Source organism: Trichosurus vulpecula, chromosome 1 (genome assembly GCF_011100635.1).
Source record: "Trichosurus vulpecula isolate mTriVul1 chromosome 1, mTriVul1.pri, whole genome shotgun sequence".
Taxonomy (NCBI): domain Eukaryota; kingdom Metazoa; phylum Chordata; class Mammalia; order Diprotodontia; family Phalangeridae; genus Trichosurus; species Trichosurus vulpecula.
In genome coordinates this window covers 119,789,041-119,808,771 of record NC_050573.1, presented here as the reverse complement: position 1 = coordinate 119,808,771, position 19,731 = coordinate 119,789,041, and the positions used below count along the sequence as shown (strand labels likewise).

At 39.4% G+C, this 19,731-nt stretch overlaps 1 protein-coding gene across 1 annotated transcript in view; it reads left to right on the top strand.

The window, feature by feature from the left end:
* The window catches only part of DEPTOR (DEP domain containing MTOR interacting protein), a 199,045-nt gene extending 180,138 nt beyond the window's left edge, over positions 1-18,907 (top strand). The window contains exon 9 of the mRNA XM_036741552.1: positions 18,008-18,907. Coding sequence (XP_036597447.1) covers positions 18,008-18,136 — 129 coding nt within the window. The 3' untranslated portion in view covers positions 18,137-18,907. The remainder of the gene's footprint in view (positions 1-18,007) is intronic.
* Positions 18,908-19,731: the final 824 nt, after the last annotated feature.

Here is a 19,731-nt window from a genome sequence, read left to right as displayed (position 1 = left end):
GTTGTTTCATCTGGGAAATTGGAATGAGAATAATACGTACCTCATCTTGGCAATAAAATGATATGTGGGAAGCAAGTTCAGCTTCTCAAAAAACAAAAAAGCCAGCTCATGAATGCAAGTTAATAATGTAATTAATCATGTGAAGATTAAACTTAATGTGGATGAAGGTACTGCCCTGAGGTGCAGGTTTTAAAAGATTGCTTTCTATGAACACTCTTTGATAATCCTTTTTGTAATCATTTTCTTTCTTCTTTTAATTTTGCATTTCCTCAAGAACCAGAAAAAATATTAGTATATTCCTTGGGTATGAAGTAGTTAATTGTAAAGTTTTTCTTTGCCCAGAAAACTAAATGGGTTAAAGTTTATGTTGAAAGGAAGGAATTTGTGGTCAGCTAAAGATGCTGACCTCTTTTATGAGTTCTGTTTCTCTTTAGCCTTATACTCAAGAGGGAGATATCCACAGATTTAATGTACGCATATATGTGTTATATATATTTAGATCCTTGGCCTTCTGAAATCCCAAATCATAATGAAGTTGATAGGAATACTTCTTTGGACCCAGGCAATAACAAATTTCGCTTCTGCTATAACTAGTTAATTGGAATGTGACTATTCACATATGATGAAAAGCCAATATTTAATGGCTACCATTATTACCTTGCTAGTAAAGGTGGTTGGTCAGTTGGGTTTTACAGTGATAATGTTATATACAGCAGTCCTGTCTACCATGGGGCCCATTCCATATACACCAAAAACATCCCCAGGTAGAAGGATTGTTCAGTTTTGATGCATGATGATCTTGGGGAGCCCCTGTTTCATACTTCAGGCTAGCTCTGAGGGCTATAGAGAAAGGGGGAGGGAAGGGAACAAGCATGTATTAAATTTCTTCTACGTGCAAGGCACTGTGCTAATAAGATGCTTTACGAAAGTTGTCTGATTTGATCCTCACAATAAGCCTGAGAGGGAAATGCTATATTCTCCCCATTTTACAGTTGAGGAAACTGAGGCAGGTAGAAGTTAAGTGATGACTTGACCAGGGTCACACAGCTAGTAAGTATGTGAGATCACATTTGAATTCAAGACTTCCTGACTGCAGGCCTAGAATTCTACCAAATGTACCACCTAGCTGGCTGATGGGTGGCTAAGAGGCTGCCTTTGAGCAGTCGGGCTTGGGTAACCCATTCTTAATCAATCAATCAATATTTGTTAAATACCTGTTATGTACCAGGCACTGTGCTAAGCACTAGGGATACAAAAAGAGGCAAAAGGCAGTCCCTGCCCTCAAGAAGCTTATAATCTAATGGAAATACTTCCAGGAATTCTACTTGCTATAGACCATGAAGATCCCTGAGAGGGCAAGTAAGTTCTGAGACTCCCCAAGCATTCTAATGTGTTAAGGATTTTAGAAAATCTGTGCTAAACTGGGTTTCCTAATCTCACATCCTCAAAAAAAATGAATTGGAACCAATTGAACAGAGAACCTGGGATGGACCCATCCCACAGGTTCTTAATTCTATGGAATATAGTTGGGCACTTTTGAATATCGATGCTCTCTACTATTCCATGGATCCGTGATCCCTTTGTTGTGGAAGTATCCCCTCCAGTGACATAAATTGCAATGTAAGGCACAATTTTATACAACTCTTGCCTATGTCTTCCCTTAAATTTAGCAGAGGGGATCTACCCAGAATACTTGGGGCCGTCTATACTTTCTCTTGATAGCAAGAGGGTACCAGTGGAGTGCACAAGCTGCCCAGCAGTTCTCTCTCACTTCTGCCATGAGACTGACCTAATCTCCGTGGGTTTTTTGTTGCTATATTTCCACTACAACATCTTTTTCTCCCTTCCTTTTTGCAATTCTCTGTTGTTATTGTTATGTATTTGCAGCCTGATCACTCACCCTCACCATGAACCTCTGCACTGTCTTCTCGAGTGATACTCATTTTCAGTTCTTTACAGACCGTAACAGTGCTCCATGACTCATGGAGGTACAACAATTTGAAGAGTAGACGAATAAAAACACCACCATATAACTATTTTTAAAGTTTCATGCAGAGAGAAATCTTACATCTTTATTTAAATGTTGATGGCTTTCCTCAGCTGGTAATTGCCGCGTGTGTGTGTGTGTGTGTGTGTGTGTGTGTGTGTGTGTGTGTGTGTTTTAAAGACGATGTGGCCATGTAGCATTCTCAAATATTGTATAAAGATTGAAAGGAGGCCGTAATGCTCTGGAGAGATAATCCTGTGTTTGTCCAAGAACTGGCTTTTTGCCTACTCCCACACCACCCATTATCCAGGCAGTTGCATGTTTGGTAGAGAGATTAATGGAGCTGAACGCACAGCTGCAGATTTTCCCACTTTTTGAAAAAAAAAAAAAAGAACATTCAGCTGCTTAGAGGGTTGTTATGCATTTTCAAAAAGAATACTTATTATGTTACCACAGCATCATCTGAAACCTCAGATTTGTAGGTAGCCTTGCTTTACTACTAGTAACCACAGCCTTGCATGAGCTCATGATTCCAGCCATGGGAGGCCTACATTTTGCTAAAGTGAAACCCCACCCAGCCACCCCAGGAGGCTGGTTCAATGCTGGGATAGCCTCAGGGGTGTGAGACTTTTTCTAGGCCACTCTGGGAAAAAGCAAGGATCCTTAATTAATAATAGTTATATATTTCTATAGTGCTTTAATGTTTGTAAAGCCATTTCATTAGTATTATCTCATATGATCCTCATAATAACCCTAGAGAGTTGGTATTATTAGCCTCATTTACAGATGAGTTAACTGAGGCAGAAAGCAGTTAAATGACTTGGCTGGAGTCACTCCCCTAGGAAACTAGTTTCTGAGGCTGGATTTGAACTTAGGTCTTCCTTAGGTCTTACTCTATTTACTTGCCACTGGAGTGGTCTCTGATTAAGTCACACCTCCCTGTTCTAACTAATGGGCCTGAACATGTATCTATAGTGCTTCCTACAGTGAGCCAAACTTGTAGGAATCTCTCAAATGAAGATCAGGCACCTGGATGCATTTCCTCATCCAGACCCGCGATCAGGCTGCCCCCAGTTCAGTTTAACTTAACTTGCTTGGAGCCCCTACTTTGTGAAAGGTCTTGGGCCGCCAAGAAGACAAACAATAGCGTCTGCCCTCCAGGAATTGGTGTTCTGGAGGATGGCGGGGGAGATATTGGAATATACAAAATGTCCGTGGGAAGTAAATAGAATGGAAATAAAGTAATCTCCAGAGGGAGAGAGAACCCACAACTGGGGGCCATCAAAGAGGCTGTTTGCATGGTACATGCAGTGGAGCTGTGCTGTAGAGAAAGCAAGGGATTCTAAGCCAGAATGACTTTCCTTGGGTCAGGGAGGGCTGCAGTGTTTGCTGACTCTGTTTCCTTTATGTGCTTTCTCTGGGTTGTGTTTGCTGACTCTGTTTCACTTTTGTGCTTTCTCTGGGTTGTGTTAACTAAAACAAAATTTAAAGTTATATGTGTGTTTTTTGTTTTGTTTTATTTTGTTTAGTTTTTCACTAGTCATCATATATGAAATTATAAGTCAGGGAAAATTAAACTGTACAAATTTCAAAATGATGATAGCTTTTCAAGGAATGAAAGCTACACAGTGGTATAAACAAAATATGGTAAAGCCATAGTAATAACTGGAATAGCAAGAAAGCTGTATAATAGGATTTCAGAGAGAGAGGGAGAGAGGGGGAGAGAGAGAGAGAGAGAGAGCGCGAGAGACAGAGAGAGAGAGAGAGAATGTGTAGATGTGATTGTAATTGAAGGTCACAGGAATAGATTTCAGGATTAATGGGGTTTGGGGGCATTTTTAGGATTGTTGTACCCAGGGGTGTGCTAGAACCAGCTGGCAGATTATTAAATTGTCAACATGAGTATTTATACCTTAGAAATCATCAGATGCTATAAATAAGGCTTGATTTATTGTTTTGGTTGTTGTTTAGACCTAAGAAAGTGATGGAGAAAATGTTAATGCTGCAGATTAAACTTAAAAGTGTGTCATGGGGGCAGCTAGGTGGCACAGTGAGTAGAGCACTGGCCCTGGAGTCAGGAGGACCCGAGTTCAGATGTGACCTCAGACACTTGACACACTTACTAGCTGTGTGACTTTGGGCAAGTCACTTAACCCCAATTACCCTACTTTCCCCCCTCAAAAAAAATTTTTAAATTAAAGTATATCATGCTTTCTTCTTTTTTTTTTCCCGAGAAGACCAAGACATTAATTTATTGTGGGAGGTACAATTGACTGTGTCATGCTTTCAAGAGCCACTTGTTAAACATTCATCTGCACAGTATAGGAGAAAACTAGTAGTTTAGTCCAAACACTGTTAAATTGTAAACTCTGTGAGGGTGGGGGTGTTTCACTTTTATCTTTGTATTGTGGGCACCTCTCAGAGCACCTGGCACAGAGAAACTGAGGTTTAAGGTTAAATAACTTGCCCAGAGTCACAAAACTAGTAAGTGTCTAAGACTGGATTTGAACTTGGGTTTTTCCTAGCTCCAGTAATCACTCTCTAGACTGTACACCAAGTAGCTGCCTACATCTGGCCTACAGCAGACACTAATGACCCATAAATGCTTGCAAGTGATTTTAGATTTGAACCAGGGTTCAAATCCCACCTCAGTCACTTGACCTTACTGGACCTCAGTTTCCATATCTGTAAAATGAGGGGTTGGATGAGATGGCCTCTGAGATCCTTTTTGTCTCTAAATCTATGATTCTGTGACCAGAGGTTCATCATTATCTTTTATGCACCAGTCTCTCAATTATAAATACCAAAGCAGCCAGACTCAAGTTTGGTCCAGAGACACAAACAGAGTGACCCTTGTTGGAGACTGCTTGAATTAGATCTTTGTGGGAAAGGGTTTGGTGTCAGAGCTGCCTGGTTGAGTGATGCCTTTGTTGGGCAGTGAATTCTTTCTGACTGTTCCAAAGCACCACTTTTATCATGTCACACCCCTGCTTAAAACCTTCAGTGGCTCCCCATCACCTTAAAATTTGAGTCCTGCCTAAGGGAAAGAAGAAAAACCATATTTTATTAGTTATAATACCATTTATGTAGTACCTTAAGATTTGTAAAAACATTTTACAAATAGTCCATTTTATCCTCACAACAACCCTGGGAGGTAGGCGCTATTATCATCTTCAGTTTACAGATGAGGAAACTGAGGAAAAGGTTAAGTGACTTGCCCAGGGTCACACAGTTGGTAAGTGTTTGAGGCTGGATTTGAACTAAGCTCTCCCATACTGCAGGCCTGGCACTCTATCCACTGAACCATCTGGCCCCTCAACAATTTATACCTACCTTAGAATTTAGTTGTATCCCCTTTATTCTCTCATTCTTCCCAGCCTGAAGAGAGGCTAAGTAAATAAGTAGAATGCTGGGTTTGGAGTCAGGAAGACCTGAGTTTGTATCTGCCCTTAGACACTTAGTAGCTGTGTGACCTCGGACAAGTCACACAACTGTCTTCTGTCTCAGTTTCCCCAGCTGTAAAATGGCAGTGATAACAGAACTCTCTACTTCCCAGTGCACTTTTAAAATGCTTATTCCCTTTTCTTCCTGCCTCCCTGCCTACTTGGTGCCTCTCTTGCTAAATGACTTTATTTTGTATCATGTATATACTTCACGTGGATATGTTGTTTCCTCCTAATAGAATGCAAATTCCTTGAGGGCAGAGACTTTTCTCACTTTTGTTTTTGCATCCCCAGCACTTTGCACAGTTCTTGGTACACTTATTAATTTATTTATTATTATTTATTTATTGAGCACCTACTATGTGCCAGACACTGTGCTGAACTTAATAAACGTTTATTGACTGATTCATTGACAAATGTGCTCTTTCCCTCTCAGGAAAGAAATATCTGTAGCATTTTTGCCTTAGGAAGAGGTATAGTACTTGTTAGAGGAAGTAGTCCTTTTGCAGGTGATAAAAAAAAAATCTAGGGAAATGCCATTATACCCACACTAACGGATGTTGCCTCAGACAGACTGAGGCCTTCTTCATTTAGAAAGGCCAAGGTCACCCACTGCATGCTAGGCTATCACCAATAGTCTTGACCTATGTCCTGCCACTGTTCTTTGATGACTCTGGAGGAGAGAGGCTGAGGCCTTTGCACAGCATTTGCCTCACTTAAATCAATTCACTCTGAAGTCAAGACTTCAGCCTGTAACGTCATTGGTCATCTTCAAGAATGAAGGCCAAACAACAACGTGTGCATCGCAGAGTTCAGCTGACATCACCATTCTCAATTCACACTCTTCCTCCTGGAAAACCTCTCTGACTTCTATAAGCCCCCTTCTCACTCCCATTGGTGAGTTATTCGTGGAGACCCTCCTTTTGGGGAGTGTCCCAGATGCACCATCCTTTATTCCTCTTCCAGATTGCCACCATGCCCACACAGGGATACTTACCCCTCTACTTTACAGTTCCCTGTTATGTATTTGGCTTCTTCCTTCATTAGAATGCACACTCCTTGAGGACAAGGATTGGTTTTCTTTTTTTTTTCCTTTTGTATTTATATATCTAGTACTTAGCACAGTAACTGGCACACAGTACAAACTTAATAAAAGCTTGCTGACTCTCTAACTCTTTAGAAAGCATACTACATTACTGGCTTTTATCATTAAGTACAGAAGATCTGATTTAAAAAAAAAACACATTAAAGGGAGAAAAATTCCCAGAAACAGTCTTGTTCTGGCGTTACCAACCATTTTGTACTCTCATTATGAGTACTCAAGGTTAAGTAACCATCTAGATACTTCCTTTGTTGAAAAGATAATCAAACCTTATGAGGTATAAAAGCTGACAACCCAATACAGTGAACGTTGCATAGTTATGGTCCCATTTCTGTTGTGAAGCAATGACCTTTTATAAGGACATGGAATTGGGAAAGCTGGTTAAAGATGGAGAATAGCTAGGGCAATCTCTGTAGCTAATTGTGCAAGTCGTGGTGACTGGCAGTCTGAATTAGCGCGTAAATTATAATCATATACTTTGTGGTCACATAATAATGGTGCCTAGCATGTATGTAGCACTTTAAGGTTTATAAAGCACTTTATTTATAAAGCAAGGTCCTGATGGGAGGCAGGGAGGTGGTTCATGGATAGAGCAGCTGACTCTGGGCCGGGACTCAGGAAGACCTGAATTCAAATTCAGTCTCAGACACTTATTAGTTTATGTGACCCTGGGCAAGTTACTGAACCTCTGTTAGCCTTGATCTCCTGGAGAAGGAAATGGCAAACCACTAAAGTATGTTTATGAAGAGTTGGACATGACTGAAATGCTGAACAAGAGGATAATGAATCCAGTGAAGCGGTTACATCATTCAAATTTACATTGTAGCTTTCCATTGGGCTGGAAGAAATTACCATATTTTACATAATTATTACTTCAACTAGTTCAAATTTGAATTCCCTCTACTACTTCATCAGATTCATTATTCACACTGATTGAGACCTAGCTGTGTTATCTCATTTGATCTTCACAATAACTTTGTGAGGTAGGTGCTAGCATTATGCCTGTTTTACAGATCAGGAAACTGAGGCACAAAAATGTTGTATGACTTGCCCAGAGTCATATAACTACTAAGTATCATAAGTGGGATTCAAATTCAGGCCTTCCTGACTCATCTGGCTTTCTATCCACCATGTCACCCATCCTCCTGGAATTCTATAATCCTGTTGTCTCCAGGATTCATCAATCTGTGCCTCATTCTAGTATATCATATTATGTTTTTTAGGAATAAAGGAGTTACTTGCAGTGAGAGGCCTGGTACCTGTTAACCCCACCTGCATCCTCATTCCCTTTCTCATTTTCAGAGCTATTATAAACAAACATGGTTATCTGAATAGAAGTTAAGGGTGAGAGTCTGTTTCTGCCAAGGTACATAACAGATTCATACTAACCTGAACAATCACAAAATCTTAATCTTATTCCCTTTTCATTTCCTACCATTTCTCCCAATAATATCATTCAGTTTTCAATAATGTAATGAAATTCCCAGGCCTAAAAGCCTGAAAGCATTTAGCTTTCATTGGTTTATTGTCCGTGGTGGCAAACCTCATTTTAGGGTGGTACCTGACAAACGCAAAGTAGGAACATTTATCTCTGTGGTATTTTGTCATCCCTTTATAGGATTAGTTTTGTAAAGCTACCCTTATAGAAACTCATTGTTTCTTCCTACACATTATTTCTGTAAGTTGAACAGCTGTCACCAGAAAAATGGTACCTTAGGGTTGGGTTGTATAGGTCAACTGGTTAGACTTTCTCTCCAGTGGATAACAGAATAAAAGTAACAAATGATGTAGTTGATTTTGAAAAAAAAAATCTCTTTAATCAATATTTATACTATTTTAAGTCTTTGATTTCTATTTAGCAATGTTGTGATACTCAGTTTTAGAGCAAGGTTTAAATGAATACAAACACATAGGTACACATGTAATACCCCTTTCTGTAAAAAATGTGTTTTCGAACATTGCTTAATTTAACTCTGGCTTTCTTTCTTCTTTAAAGAGGCACTTTAACTTTCTCTTACTCATTCTGGCAAAAATCACAGGGCCACATTCATATCTCCCTACTGCTTAAGTGTTACTTGCCAATTTGCAGCTCTGTTGTTTTTCCAGTGTCAATAGGAAAGTCCTTTGATATTTCCTCTTCCCCCTCCCCCTATTCTTGGCCTCTCCCAGCTACTCTGTACTTAGTACTCACAAATTATTCTCTCTGTAAGATAGGGAACTGCTTTCTGCTAATCACAGGGAAGATTAAGCTTCCTTTCCTTGTATTATATCCTTCCCCTTCCAGATTAAAAAACAAAATGGTGAAAAGTAGGAGTACCTTCTACATATGTCTGCAGTTCTTTCTGAACACAGTTCCTTAGTTATTATCGACTGGTGTTGTGGTGAGATGTTTGCAGAGTAGGCGTAGTTTTTTGTTTGGTTTTTTTTTCTTTGGGGTTATACAACTGGATGGTTTTTCTTAGGCTCCCATCATGCAAGAACAAATGTGTAATTACACAATCCCTGCTGGCTCTCAGTCATACTGCGGGGCTATCACAGCTGCCAGAACTAATACAGGAGGAAAGATTATTTACAGTTAGTCTGGCTTCCTATCAGATGGGAGGCTGGGGCCCAACCATGGCGTTATCCCAACTTGATCAAGGGGTCCTGTCGTCTTGCTGCACTCATCCTGTTAACACTTAGAATGCTGCCTTTGGTTCTTAGGATTCTTTCTCTACTTCCCATATGTTCAGGGAAGTCAGCTGTCCCTGCTCTTCACCCAAGAATTCTTTTTCTCCTTTTTCAGCAAGAGAATGAAAGTCACAAGTGTCTCTTCTTTTGAAAGTTAGCAACACTAACCCAGGAAAAGATTAGCTGCTGGAGCAGTTAACAGGTGTGCCGGAGTAAAACACTGATAGTCTCAAAGAATTTATATCTCCCACCTAAGCTTGACCAGAACACAATGGGCCAGTTTCATCTTAGATTATATTCCTTGTAAGGTTGGGTGGGGTAGCAAAACCTAGTTTGAGGAGAATGTTAATCCTATCGGCTGTATCAGTCCCATCCTGCCAAGCCTTGAAATGAGGACTTTAGAAAAAGGGGGAGAATTCTGGATCTCCCCAAATCATTGGTTAGTAATAATCATTTCTCTCATTATAGGTGCTCTCCTTTCCTCCTATGCCTTGTTCCCATTTCCCCCTTTTAGAATATAATCTCCTTGAGAGTAGGAACCATCTTGTTCTCTCATTTTTTTTTATATCCCCAGCACTTGGTACAGGGCCTATTATATAGTAAACACTAAATAATTGTTCTTTCTAAGGCCATCTCTACCAGTAGGCAGAATTGACAGTTGCTATTCTGTTCCACTGGGGCTGGTCCAGGTGAAGGTCTGGGGGTGGCATCCAGAGCAGAAAATATCTATGCATCTGTCTATGTATCTATCTATCTATTTATCTAAACCATTGGAAGGAGTGTAATTACAGTGGGGGGAGAAAGTTGGACCAAAGACATAGAGCCTTGGGAGACATTAAGTCTTAGAAGGCTGAAGAAAAAAGATGAATTGCCAAAGGAGATTTGCCAGTTTGACCAATTTGAGCCTTAATTCTCTTGCTGACCCTGAGATCTCATTGCCATTCCAACCTGTTACCCAGATATTCCCTTCCCTTAGCCTGCTTTGGAATTTCTTCTGCATACCTGGTACTGGGCGCTTAGGTGACTTAGTGGATAGGGTTTTGATCTAGAGTCAGGAAGACTCATCTTCCTGAGTTCAAATCTGACCTCAGACACTTATTAGCTGTGTGACCCTGGGCAAATCACTTCACTGTGTTTGCCTCAGTTTCCTCATCTGTCAGATGAGCTGGAGAAGGAAATGGCAAACCACTACAGTATCTTTGCCAAGAAAACTCCAAATGGGGTCACAAAGAGTTGGACAAAACTGAACAACAACCTGGTACTAGTTTCTATATTCCTCTTGATACAAATGTCTTAGTTCAGTTGCTGAAACTTCAACAATCACCAAGATTAGAAGTGTCAAATATGCAGCCCATTGCTTTCCACAGTACTCCTGAGTACAACCAAACCAGATCAAAATGTAATCAGGAAACACTTAACAAAATAAAAAAAAATATACAATAGAACAAAGGTAATGTTAACATGTGACTTTCTAAGTAAATATGTGGCTTGTAAGGGTCCTTATTATGGAAAGTATGTAGCACAGCAGATAGAGCGCTGGGTCTGGAGTCAGGAAGACTCATTTTCCTGAATTCAAATCTGGCCTCAGCCGGTTACTAGCTGGGTGACCATGGACAAATCATTTAACCCTGTTTGCCTCAGTTTCATCATCTGTAAAAAAGAACCTGAGACAGAAATGGCAGATTACTCCAGTATCCTTGCCAAGAAGACTGCAAATGGGTCATGAAGAGTCAGACAGGACTAAAGATAACTGAACAATCCCCGACAACAGGGATCCTTATGTATGGTGAAAGGCCCCATTTCCAATTGCGTTTGATAATGCTCATCTAGATGCTGGCTGGGAGCTTAGTACATTAAGGCTCAGACTTAATTTCTTAGCTAATTACTCTGAAATCAATCCCATTCTAACTGTCCTCCACTGCCGATGCTGCCGCTGGCCCTTTGCCTGGGCCAGCCCTAGTGAAATGGCTTATCAACTCTCAATTCTTCCTTCTTGTAGTGATGGCTCTGGGGTTGTCAGGGCTAGAAATATTGTTTTAAGAACAACTCTGAGTGACTAAGTCATTTTGACTATTATACATACCAAAATTAACTACAAAAGACATATGAAGGAAGATACAATCTGTACCCAGAGAAGGAACTGATAAATAGAAGTGTGTATAGAATGATTTTACACACACACACACACACACACACACACACATGGGTATATACACACACACATATATATACATATACATATACGTACATACATATATTTGTGTCTAATGGCAGCCATCGGGTTGGGGGGAAGGAAGGAAAAAAATGGGGGAAAAGTTATGTAACTTTATTATATATTTAAAAGGAATAGCAAGTTGTACATAATAGATTTGCAGTTTTAGGTATAATCATTATTTTTCTAGTCTACTGTTATGGAAATGCTCCTTTTATTTCTTAAGTTCAGAATAAAATTAAATTTAAAAAAAACACTGAGTTCTCTTTTTTCTTTTTTTAAATGAGAAATCATTAGAAATAGGAGATGTGATTTTTAAAAAAAATTATTTTCAATGTGTGTGGGGAGAATGAAAGCTGTCCTGTTCTATCTTTACTACTGTACCATACTCACATGGGCAGGGGCTTCAGAGAGCTAGTTTTGAAAGATGATGAATACTAAAGGTACTCATGCAGAAATAGTCTTCAGACTGTGAAGGAGAGGACATAAATGATTTGCAGGAAATACCAACCCAAGATAAGTGAAGAGATGGTCAGATAGCATTCAGCTGTGCTCAGTGAGTTCAAGTCAGTGGCTCTTTGACAGTTTTTGGAAACTGGAGAGGTGCTACTGGATGGAAGAAGGACAAATGTGCCATTTTTCAAAAAAGGAATAGGGTAGAATCTACAAATATGGGCTAGTGATCTTGACTTCGATTCCTGACAAAGTTCTAGAATGTATTATTAAATGATAGTTTGTTAGCACTGAGAAAAGGAAGTAATTCTCACTGAAAGCCAGCATGACTTTATCAAGAATAGGTCACACCAGACTAACCTAATTTCCTTTTTAGATGAGATGCTAGACTGACAAATGAGAGGAATGAAGAAGGTAGATTTTAGCAGCATTTTAAACAAAGTCTCTCCTTCTTAGATTCCATGATTCATATCTCCTCTATTGAACAGAGAGACAATTATTTTCCCTGAGGCTGTTTTTGTGCAGTAGTTATATGTGATGTATACATGATTTGCAGTACAGAGTGTACTGTTGGTTATTAATTTGAAATCCACTATAATTGGACAGATTTCCTGGTACTACCCAGGGCGTCTAAATAATTTTACCTGTTTCTGTTTTCAGAACATCATGTTATTTTACCAATCAGCAGATGTGGCTAGAGCTAAACCAATTAGGAGCAAATTACATTTTTATTAGCCTGATATTGAAAATACTGGTTATTTAGAATATAAATATGAAAAATTTAATGAATTTATTGTTTGATGCACATACGAACAAAGTGTAGTGTTCTAGCATTATTCAATCTAATCCATTAAACATTCATTATGTGCCAGACACTGTACTAAGTACAATTATTAATAAAAAAAAAGGTCAGTCCCTGCCCTCAAGGAGCTTATAATCTAAATGGGGAGACAACACACAAAAGGAGGAGAGGGACACCAGGGGCTGTCTTGTTTCTTGGAGATGAAACCAGGCAGAGCAGTGGATGCAAAGTAAAAACCTATTAACCCTCTATATCCTAAAAGCATTATAAAAAGGAAAAAAAGTACCAATTTCTGTAAAAATATTCATAACTAGTCTGTTTGTAACAGCAAAAAATTAGAAGTGTCCAATAATGGACACTTTATGTCCAATAATTGAAGAATAGCAAAAGAAATTATGCTATGTTAATGTTTTATGTATGTTAGCTTATATTTTTTGAACCAGACCTATAATTTTCTCAGTATTGGGAATTCCTCAAAACTCTTTTTACCACTGCAGATCAACACTTCATCTGTAATTTATAGCCTTAGATTATTATCTAGGGCATTGTTGGGAGCTGGTGTTAAGAGAATTGTCCAGAATCACAGAGTCAGGATTACCATGAACTCACTGTGTAACCTTGGTCAATTCTTCGAGGCAGCTGGCTGTGCAGTGGATAGGGTGCTGGCCCTGTAGTTAGGATGACCTGAGTAAAAATCTTGACTAAAACACTTACTAACTGGGCAAATCACTTAATCTTTCTGTACCTCAGTTTCCTCAACTGTAAAGTAGGGATAATAACAGCACTCACCTCCCAGAGTTGTAAGGATCGGATGAGTTAATATTTGTAAAGGGCCTAGCACATAATAACAGCTTAATCATTGCTTGTTTCCTTCCTTCCCTTCTCCCTGGCTTCAGTTTCCTCTTCTCTAAAATACAGTTTATAGGATCCCTTTCATCTTCTGTGGTTCTAAAGATGGTAAAGAATTTTAAATGACAAAGGAAGCCATCTAACTTTGGTTGAGGGCCACCCACGTGTTAAGTCGCAGATTTTGAACATCACACACTATCAGGACTGTGGTGTGCTGTGATTTATTGGACTTATTTATTTAATTTAATTTAAGCTGGGAGATAGTATGGGAAACAGTGTGATGCAAGGGAAAGATTGCTGGATTTGTAGTCAGATCTGGGATTGAATATTGCCTGGTCATCTCACTTAATCCCAACATGCCATTGGGCAAATTACTTAGCCTTGGTCTAGGTTTCATTTTCTTCATTTTCAAGACTAAAGAGTTGGGCATATATAGGCCTTTTCCAGGTCTAAATCTATGGTCCTACTGTATATCAGAATTAAGTTAGGCTAGGTGATCTCTCCAGGCCTGGCATTCCATTATTAAATCTTCTCTGTGTGTGTGTGTGTGTGTGTGTGTGTGTGTGTTGTTGTTGTTGTTGTTGTTGCTGCTGCTGTTGTATCAGTAAGGCAATAAACGCAACATCAATGATAATCATGAATATGCCTATGTAGTTCTGTATTGTAAGGTATGAGAGACTCTCCATAAAGAAGGTAAAAAAGTATAAGATTTATTCAGATACCAGAAAATCATATCCCATAACCAAATGTTCATCTCCCACAGCCAGTCAGCCCACTTTATCATAACAGCAAGGAACTTAAAACACCATATAACAGCCTGTAACCTTGCCATCCAAAAACCTCTCTGACCTCCTGCTGGGGTCTTCCCCAAAACAAACTCACAGCACAGCTAAGTCAGCCTGTTCAGTTCTAACAATCACGAGGGGAGCCATTAGCAGCCATAACTACTCACTTGCGCTCTCGCTCTCTCTCTCTCTCTCTCTTTCTTTCTCTCCATTTTCTGTGACATAACTTCCTTTTCCTGTCAGGAAGCTCCTCCTTAGGCTCCCTGTGATGTAAGCAGGTCACATGGCCTATTAATGGGTGGGAAAGATCTTCAAATCTAATTGCTACTACAGTTTTATGTAAAGAACCTATTTGTCTTGTTGCCTTTGTGGTATGATGATGGTAGAAATCACTTCCTGGCAAGCTCATCTGGCATTGTGGTGAAATACTGTCTGCAAACCAGGAGACCTCTGGCCACTGACAAGTGTCACATTTGAGAATCTGAAGGGATCTCAGTAGTCTTCCTGTCCAAACAAACTAACGTGTGAATCCTCAATGAAAAGAAAAGGGCCAGATCACCTTTGGCATTGTAGATCTAGAAACCAGAATGCTGCCACTGATGACAGCAAAGATAGTCTTTTCAGTGACTGATCCTAGTGCTTTAGCTGTGAAATACCTAATCCTAATGGCCATTATCCAGTGACATTTCTTGTTTAAACTTCCTCAGCTTTTAATACCAATGTATTGAGTACAAGTAGTCATAGGAGCTTGGGGCAGCTACGTGGCTCAGTGGATAGAGGGCTGGGCCTAGAGTCAGGAAGACTCATCTCCTGAGTTCAGATACTTACTAGCTGTGTGACTCTGGGCAAGTCACTTTACCCTGCTTTCCTCAGTTTCCTTATCTGGAAAATGAGCTGGAGAAGGAAATGGCAAACCACTCCAGTGTCTTTGCTAAGAAAACTGCAGCTAGGTTCATGAAGAATCAGACATGACTGAACAATAGTCACAGGAGTTTAGTAAACATGAGTGGATCCTTATTGCTTTTCGAATCAAATTTGAACTCTTGTTTAAATAGTTTATGATTTGGCATCAATGTGCCTTCCCTAAGAGGTAGGTGCTATTATTATCCCCATTTTACAGATGGAGAAACTGAGGCAAACAGGTTAAAATGACTTGTCCAGAGTCACACAGCTAGTATGAGTCTGAGGCTGGCTCTGAACTCAAGACCTCCTTATTCCAGGCCAGAGCTGTACCCACTGTACCACCTAGCTGTGCCTACTTGTTTTCCTCTTAGAATCCCTAGTTTCCCTCAAAGATCTACCCAAATGTTGAAGCCTACAAAGGATCTTTCCTGATTTCTACATATTTATTTTGTATCCTTTTTTGTATAAATATTTATATATACATATACATACATACACATACAAATATATGCATATATTCACATATAAATGCATATACACATATATACACCCATACATACATGTGTGTATATATATATGTGTGTGTGTGTGTGTGTGTGTTCATATATATATATATATGTATAGTCTTCCCCGTTGTGCAAGTTCCTTGTGCATGGAGATTGTTTAATTTTGGGATTTGGTAGAGCAGTAGAGAGAACACAGTCAAAAAGACCAGAGTTCAAATCCCGTCTCAGACACTTAGTAGCTGTGGAGTCCTAGACAAGTCACTTAACTTCGTCCATCCTCAATCACGTCGTCTGTAAAATGGAGGTAATAATAGCACCTACCTCCCAAAGTTGTTATGAGGATCGAATAAGTTAATATATGTAAAGAATTTTGTAAACCTTAAATTGCTATATAAATGCTAGCTATGATTCTTATTAGGGAGGTGGTTATTGATTGACTCTTTCATTGAAGTGGTCACAGATTTCAGAGGTAGAAGAGACAGTATAAGTCATTTGTATTCCACACTCTCAGGGATCTTCTCCAAGCCAGTCCTGAAAGTCATCATCCAACCTCTATTGACACATGTCCAGTAACAAGGTACTCAGTACCTTACCAAGCAATCTGTTTTCATTTTCAGACAGCTCTAATTGTTAAAACTAAAAATCTGAACTGAATTCAACGCAACTGAAATCTGCTTCAATTTAACCTCAGTTCTGTTCTTGAAAACCACACAAATTACTCAATATCTCTTCCCCATCAACTTGTCAAGTATTTTAAGACAGCAATCATGTCCCTCCTAAATCTTCTCTTCTCTGAGGCTAAATATTCCTAGTGTCTGCACCTGTGCCTCATTTGTCTTACTAAAAAAGGCCAAGGTCCCCCATTGCATCCTGGGCCATCTCCAGTTGTCTTGATCTGTATCTCACCACTAGACCCAGGTGGCTCCAGAGGAGAAAATGAGGCTGGTGACTTTGAACAGCCCTCCCTCAGTTAAATCCAATTCAATTGCATGTCATGGCAGCACCTCCCTGATGTCATGGTCCTCTTCAAGAACGAAGGACAAACCCAGAAGTCCCTTTGCTATCCTAGCCATTGTCCTTTGGATGCACATCCATCAATCTGTTGATATTCCTCTCAATATGTGGTGCCCAGTGCTATTAGTGGGGTTCTAGACGTGGTCTGGGTAATGCAGCACACAATATCACTGCAAAAGTTCTTGGAATGAATGACAGACTTCATTAATGATGACAAGTTTGAAATACCCTTTTTCTTGACTCACCGAGTTTACAAGTCAGCTAAAAACTCTATAGTCATTTCACATGAACTGCTATTAATAAGATTAATAAAAGTTAGAGAAATTAACCCCTGTTAACTTAAATTTTTTTAAAAAAAATTTTATTTTCAGTTCTAAATTTTCTCCCTCCCTCCTTCCCTCTCCACCCTTCCCTACCCATTGAGAAGGCAAGAATAACCTGTATTAACTTGAGCCATTTGTGTGGAGATAGGTGTGAGAAGTCAGAAAACCTTAGCTTCCCATTCCTATCTATTGAACTCCTTAAAAGGTGATGGATGGTTGTTTATTACTAATTATTAAACAAGAGTTGTCAACTAATAATAATAAAATAAGCAACAATATAAACACATTAAGATTTTCAGATTACTTTATATACACTACCTCACTGAAACCTCACAATAACCCTGTGAGGTAGGTGCTAGAATTATTCCCATTCTATAGATGTGGAAATTGAGGCTAAGAGAGATTAAATGATTTTCCCGTGGTCATACATGTCTAAGGCAGGGTTGAGTCATACTGCCTACAAATCTAATGTTATATCCACTATACCATGACTTTCTACAATTTAGAAATGAGAGTGGTCCAATGGAAAGAGCACTGGCCTTGGGGCCAGAAGAACTGGGTCTAAATCCTGCTTTTGTTGCTTACTACCTTAATGACCTTGGACAAATCACTTAACTCTCCCCTAGGCCTCAGTTTCCATATCCATCAAAAGATGGAGTTGTGCTGGATGGCTTCTCAAGCTCCTTCCAGCTCTGCATGTCTTATCCTAAGGTCTCCTAAGAGTTACATACATAAACACATACATGCATACACACATACATGTGCATACATACATGTATGTATACATGCACCCACACATATGTATATACACACGTATGTGTATATGAATGTCAGCGATACCAAAACAAAAGCAATTAATAAAATGTGTTTTTTTCTTTTAAAAGTTTTTTTTTCAATAATTTTTTTTTTATGAAGAGCCTTGATCTCGAATCAGCACTTTTTATCTTTGTCTTCCCAGGTCTGTCAGTTTGTGGTTTCTGTGAATGGCCTCAACGTCCTGCATGTTGACTACCGGACCGTGAGCAATCTGATTCTGACTGGCCCTCGCACTATCGTCATGGAAGTTATGGAAGAGCTGGAATACTAAGGAGGAGACTTCCCCCTTTCACCACTGTATCAGACAAATAGGATCATAACTACCTGCAACGAGTAACACAACACAATGCAAAGGAAAAGCTGCCTTCCCCACTTAAATGGGTGGCGGTGACCATTTATGTCTCCCTTACTCCCTTCAGTTTACTTTCATATGTGATTTAAATGTGGAAGTGCCCTTTAAGAAATCCATCCTTCTTCTCATTTAGGACACTGGACTTACTATCATATAGTGCCACCTACTCCATGTCCTTTCAGTGTTTGTCATAGTTGTATTCTTTTCCTTTTATGTCTTTTCTATTTTAGAAAGAAAGTGAAGTTTTTCTCTCTCCAAACTTCAAAATGCCAAAAATTCCCATGAGTGATGGAATGTACTTATATAAGTTCTCATTTCAAAATCTGAGTGAAATCAGCATGAATTAGTGTAGTAGCACTGATAAAAATTCAATGAACCTCATATCAAAGTGATACCTGCAGGGCCCTTAATAAACTATGTGCCAACTTTTTAAAGAAATAGATTGGAAGCATTGATGTGTCTGAAACCCACCAGAATCCCATTTGGTCTCTCTGCCATTGGCAGTCAGCTTTTTATTTATAACATGCTTTTCAATATGAAATGGAATAAAAACTTTTGTAATTTTTTTTAAAGCATTTCTTAAAATATTCTACAACTCTCAGAAGGTACATTACCCTTCAGGGGCTGAGTGATTGTAGAAACTACAGTCACTTTTTTTGCAATTGATCCTAAATCCATTGAATGTATATACAGTCATTTATGTATGTATGTATGTATGTGTGTATGTATGTACATACCCAGGGCAGCTAGGAGGCCGAAGTGGATAGCCCAGAGTCAGGAAGACCTGAGTTCAAATCCGGTCTCGGACGGTTATTAGCTGTGTGACCCTAGGCAAGTCACTTAACCCTGTTTGCCTCAGTTTCCTCATCTGTAAAATGAGCTGGAGAAGAAAATGGCAAACTTCTCCAGTATTTTTGCCAAGAAAACCCCAAATGGGGTCATGGAGAGTCAGACACAACTGAAAACGACTGAATGTATATACTTGGTAGATGGATAACTGGTATTCTGACAGTGTTTGTTGCACTTGATTAGAATACCTTTTTACAAGTGGGAAAAACAGCAACACTGAACTATGGTTTGACCTACAATGTGAGAAAAACAGAAACTGCCACCTTCCTATTTGGGGGCGTGTTTTCCCCTCTAGCATTAGCTTTCTTGTGTAACACATTCTATGTCTCTGTCCTTGTCTTTTTTAGGATGTCTTCCACTGAAATCAGAGCTTGTTGTTGTGTCTTTTGAGCTTGTGTGTGAATGGTGTGTTTTCTTTTTTTGGCATGAGAAAGAGTTCGCTTGGGGTCTCCAGGACGATGACTCCCAAAGGAAATTATTAATGGCCTGTGTTTGGGGTATTCAGGAGTTGCTAGATACATCTTTATTCTATGTGAAGGAATTCTTAATGCCACTAGATTGATACACATAGTATTGGGTGTGCATCCATTAACCCCATTTCAGAAGGCCTTAGGATAGCTGACACTCCATTCTCAGAGAAGTGGCTCTCTCTCTTCACAGGTAGA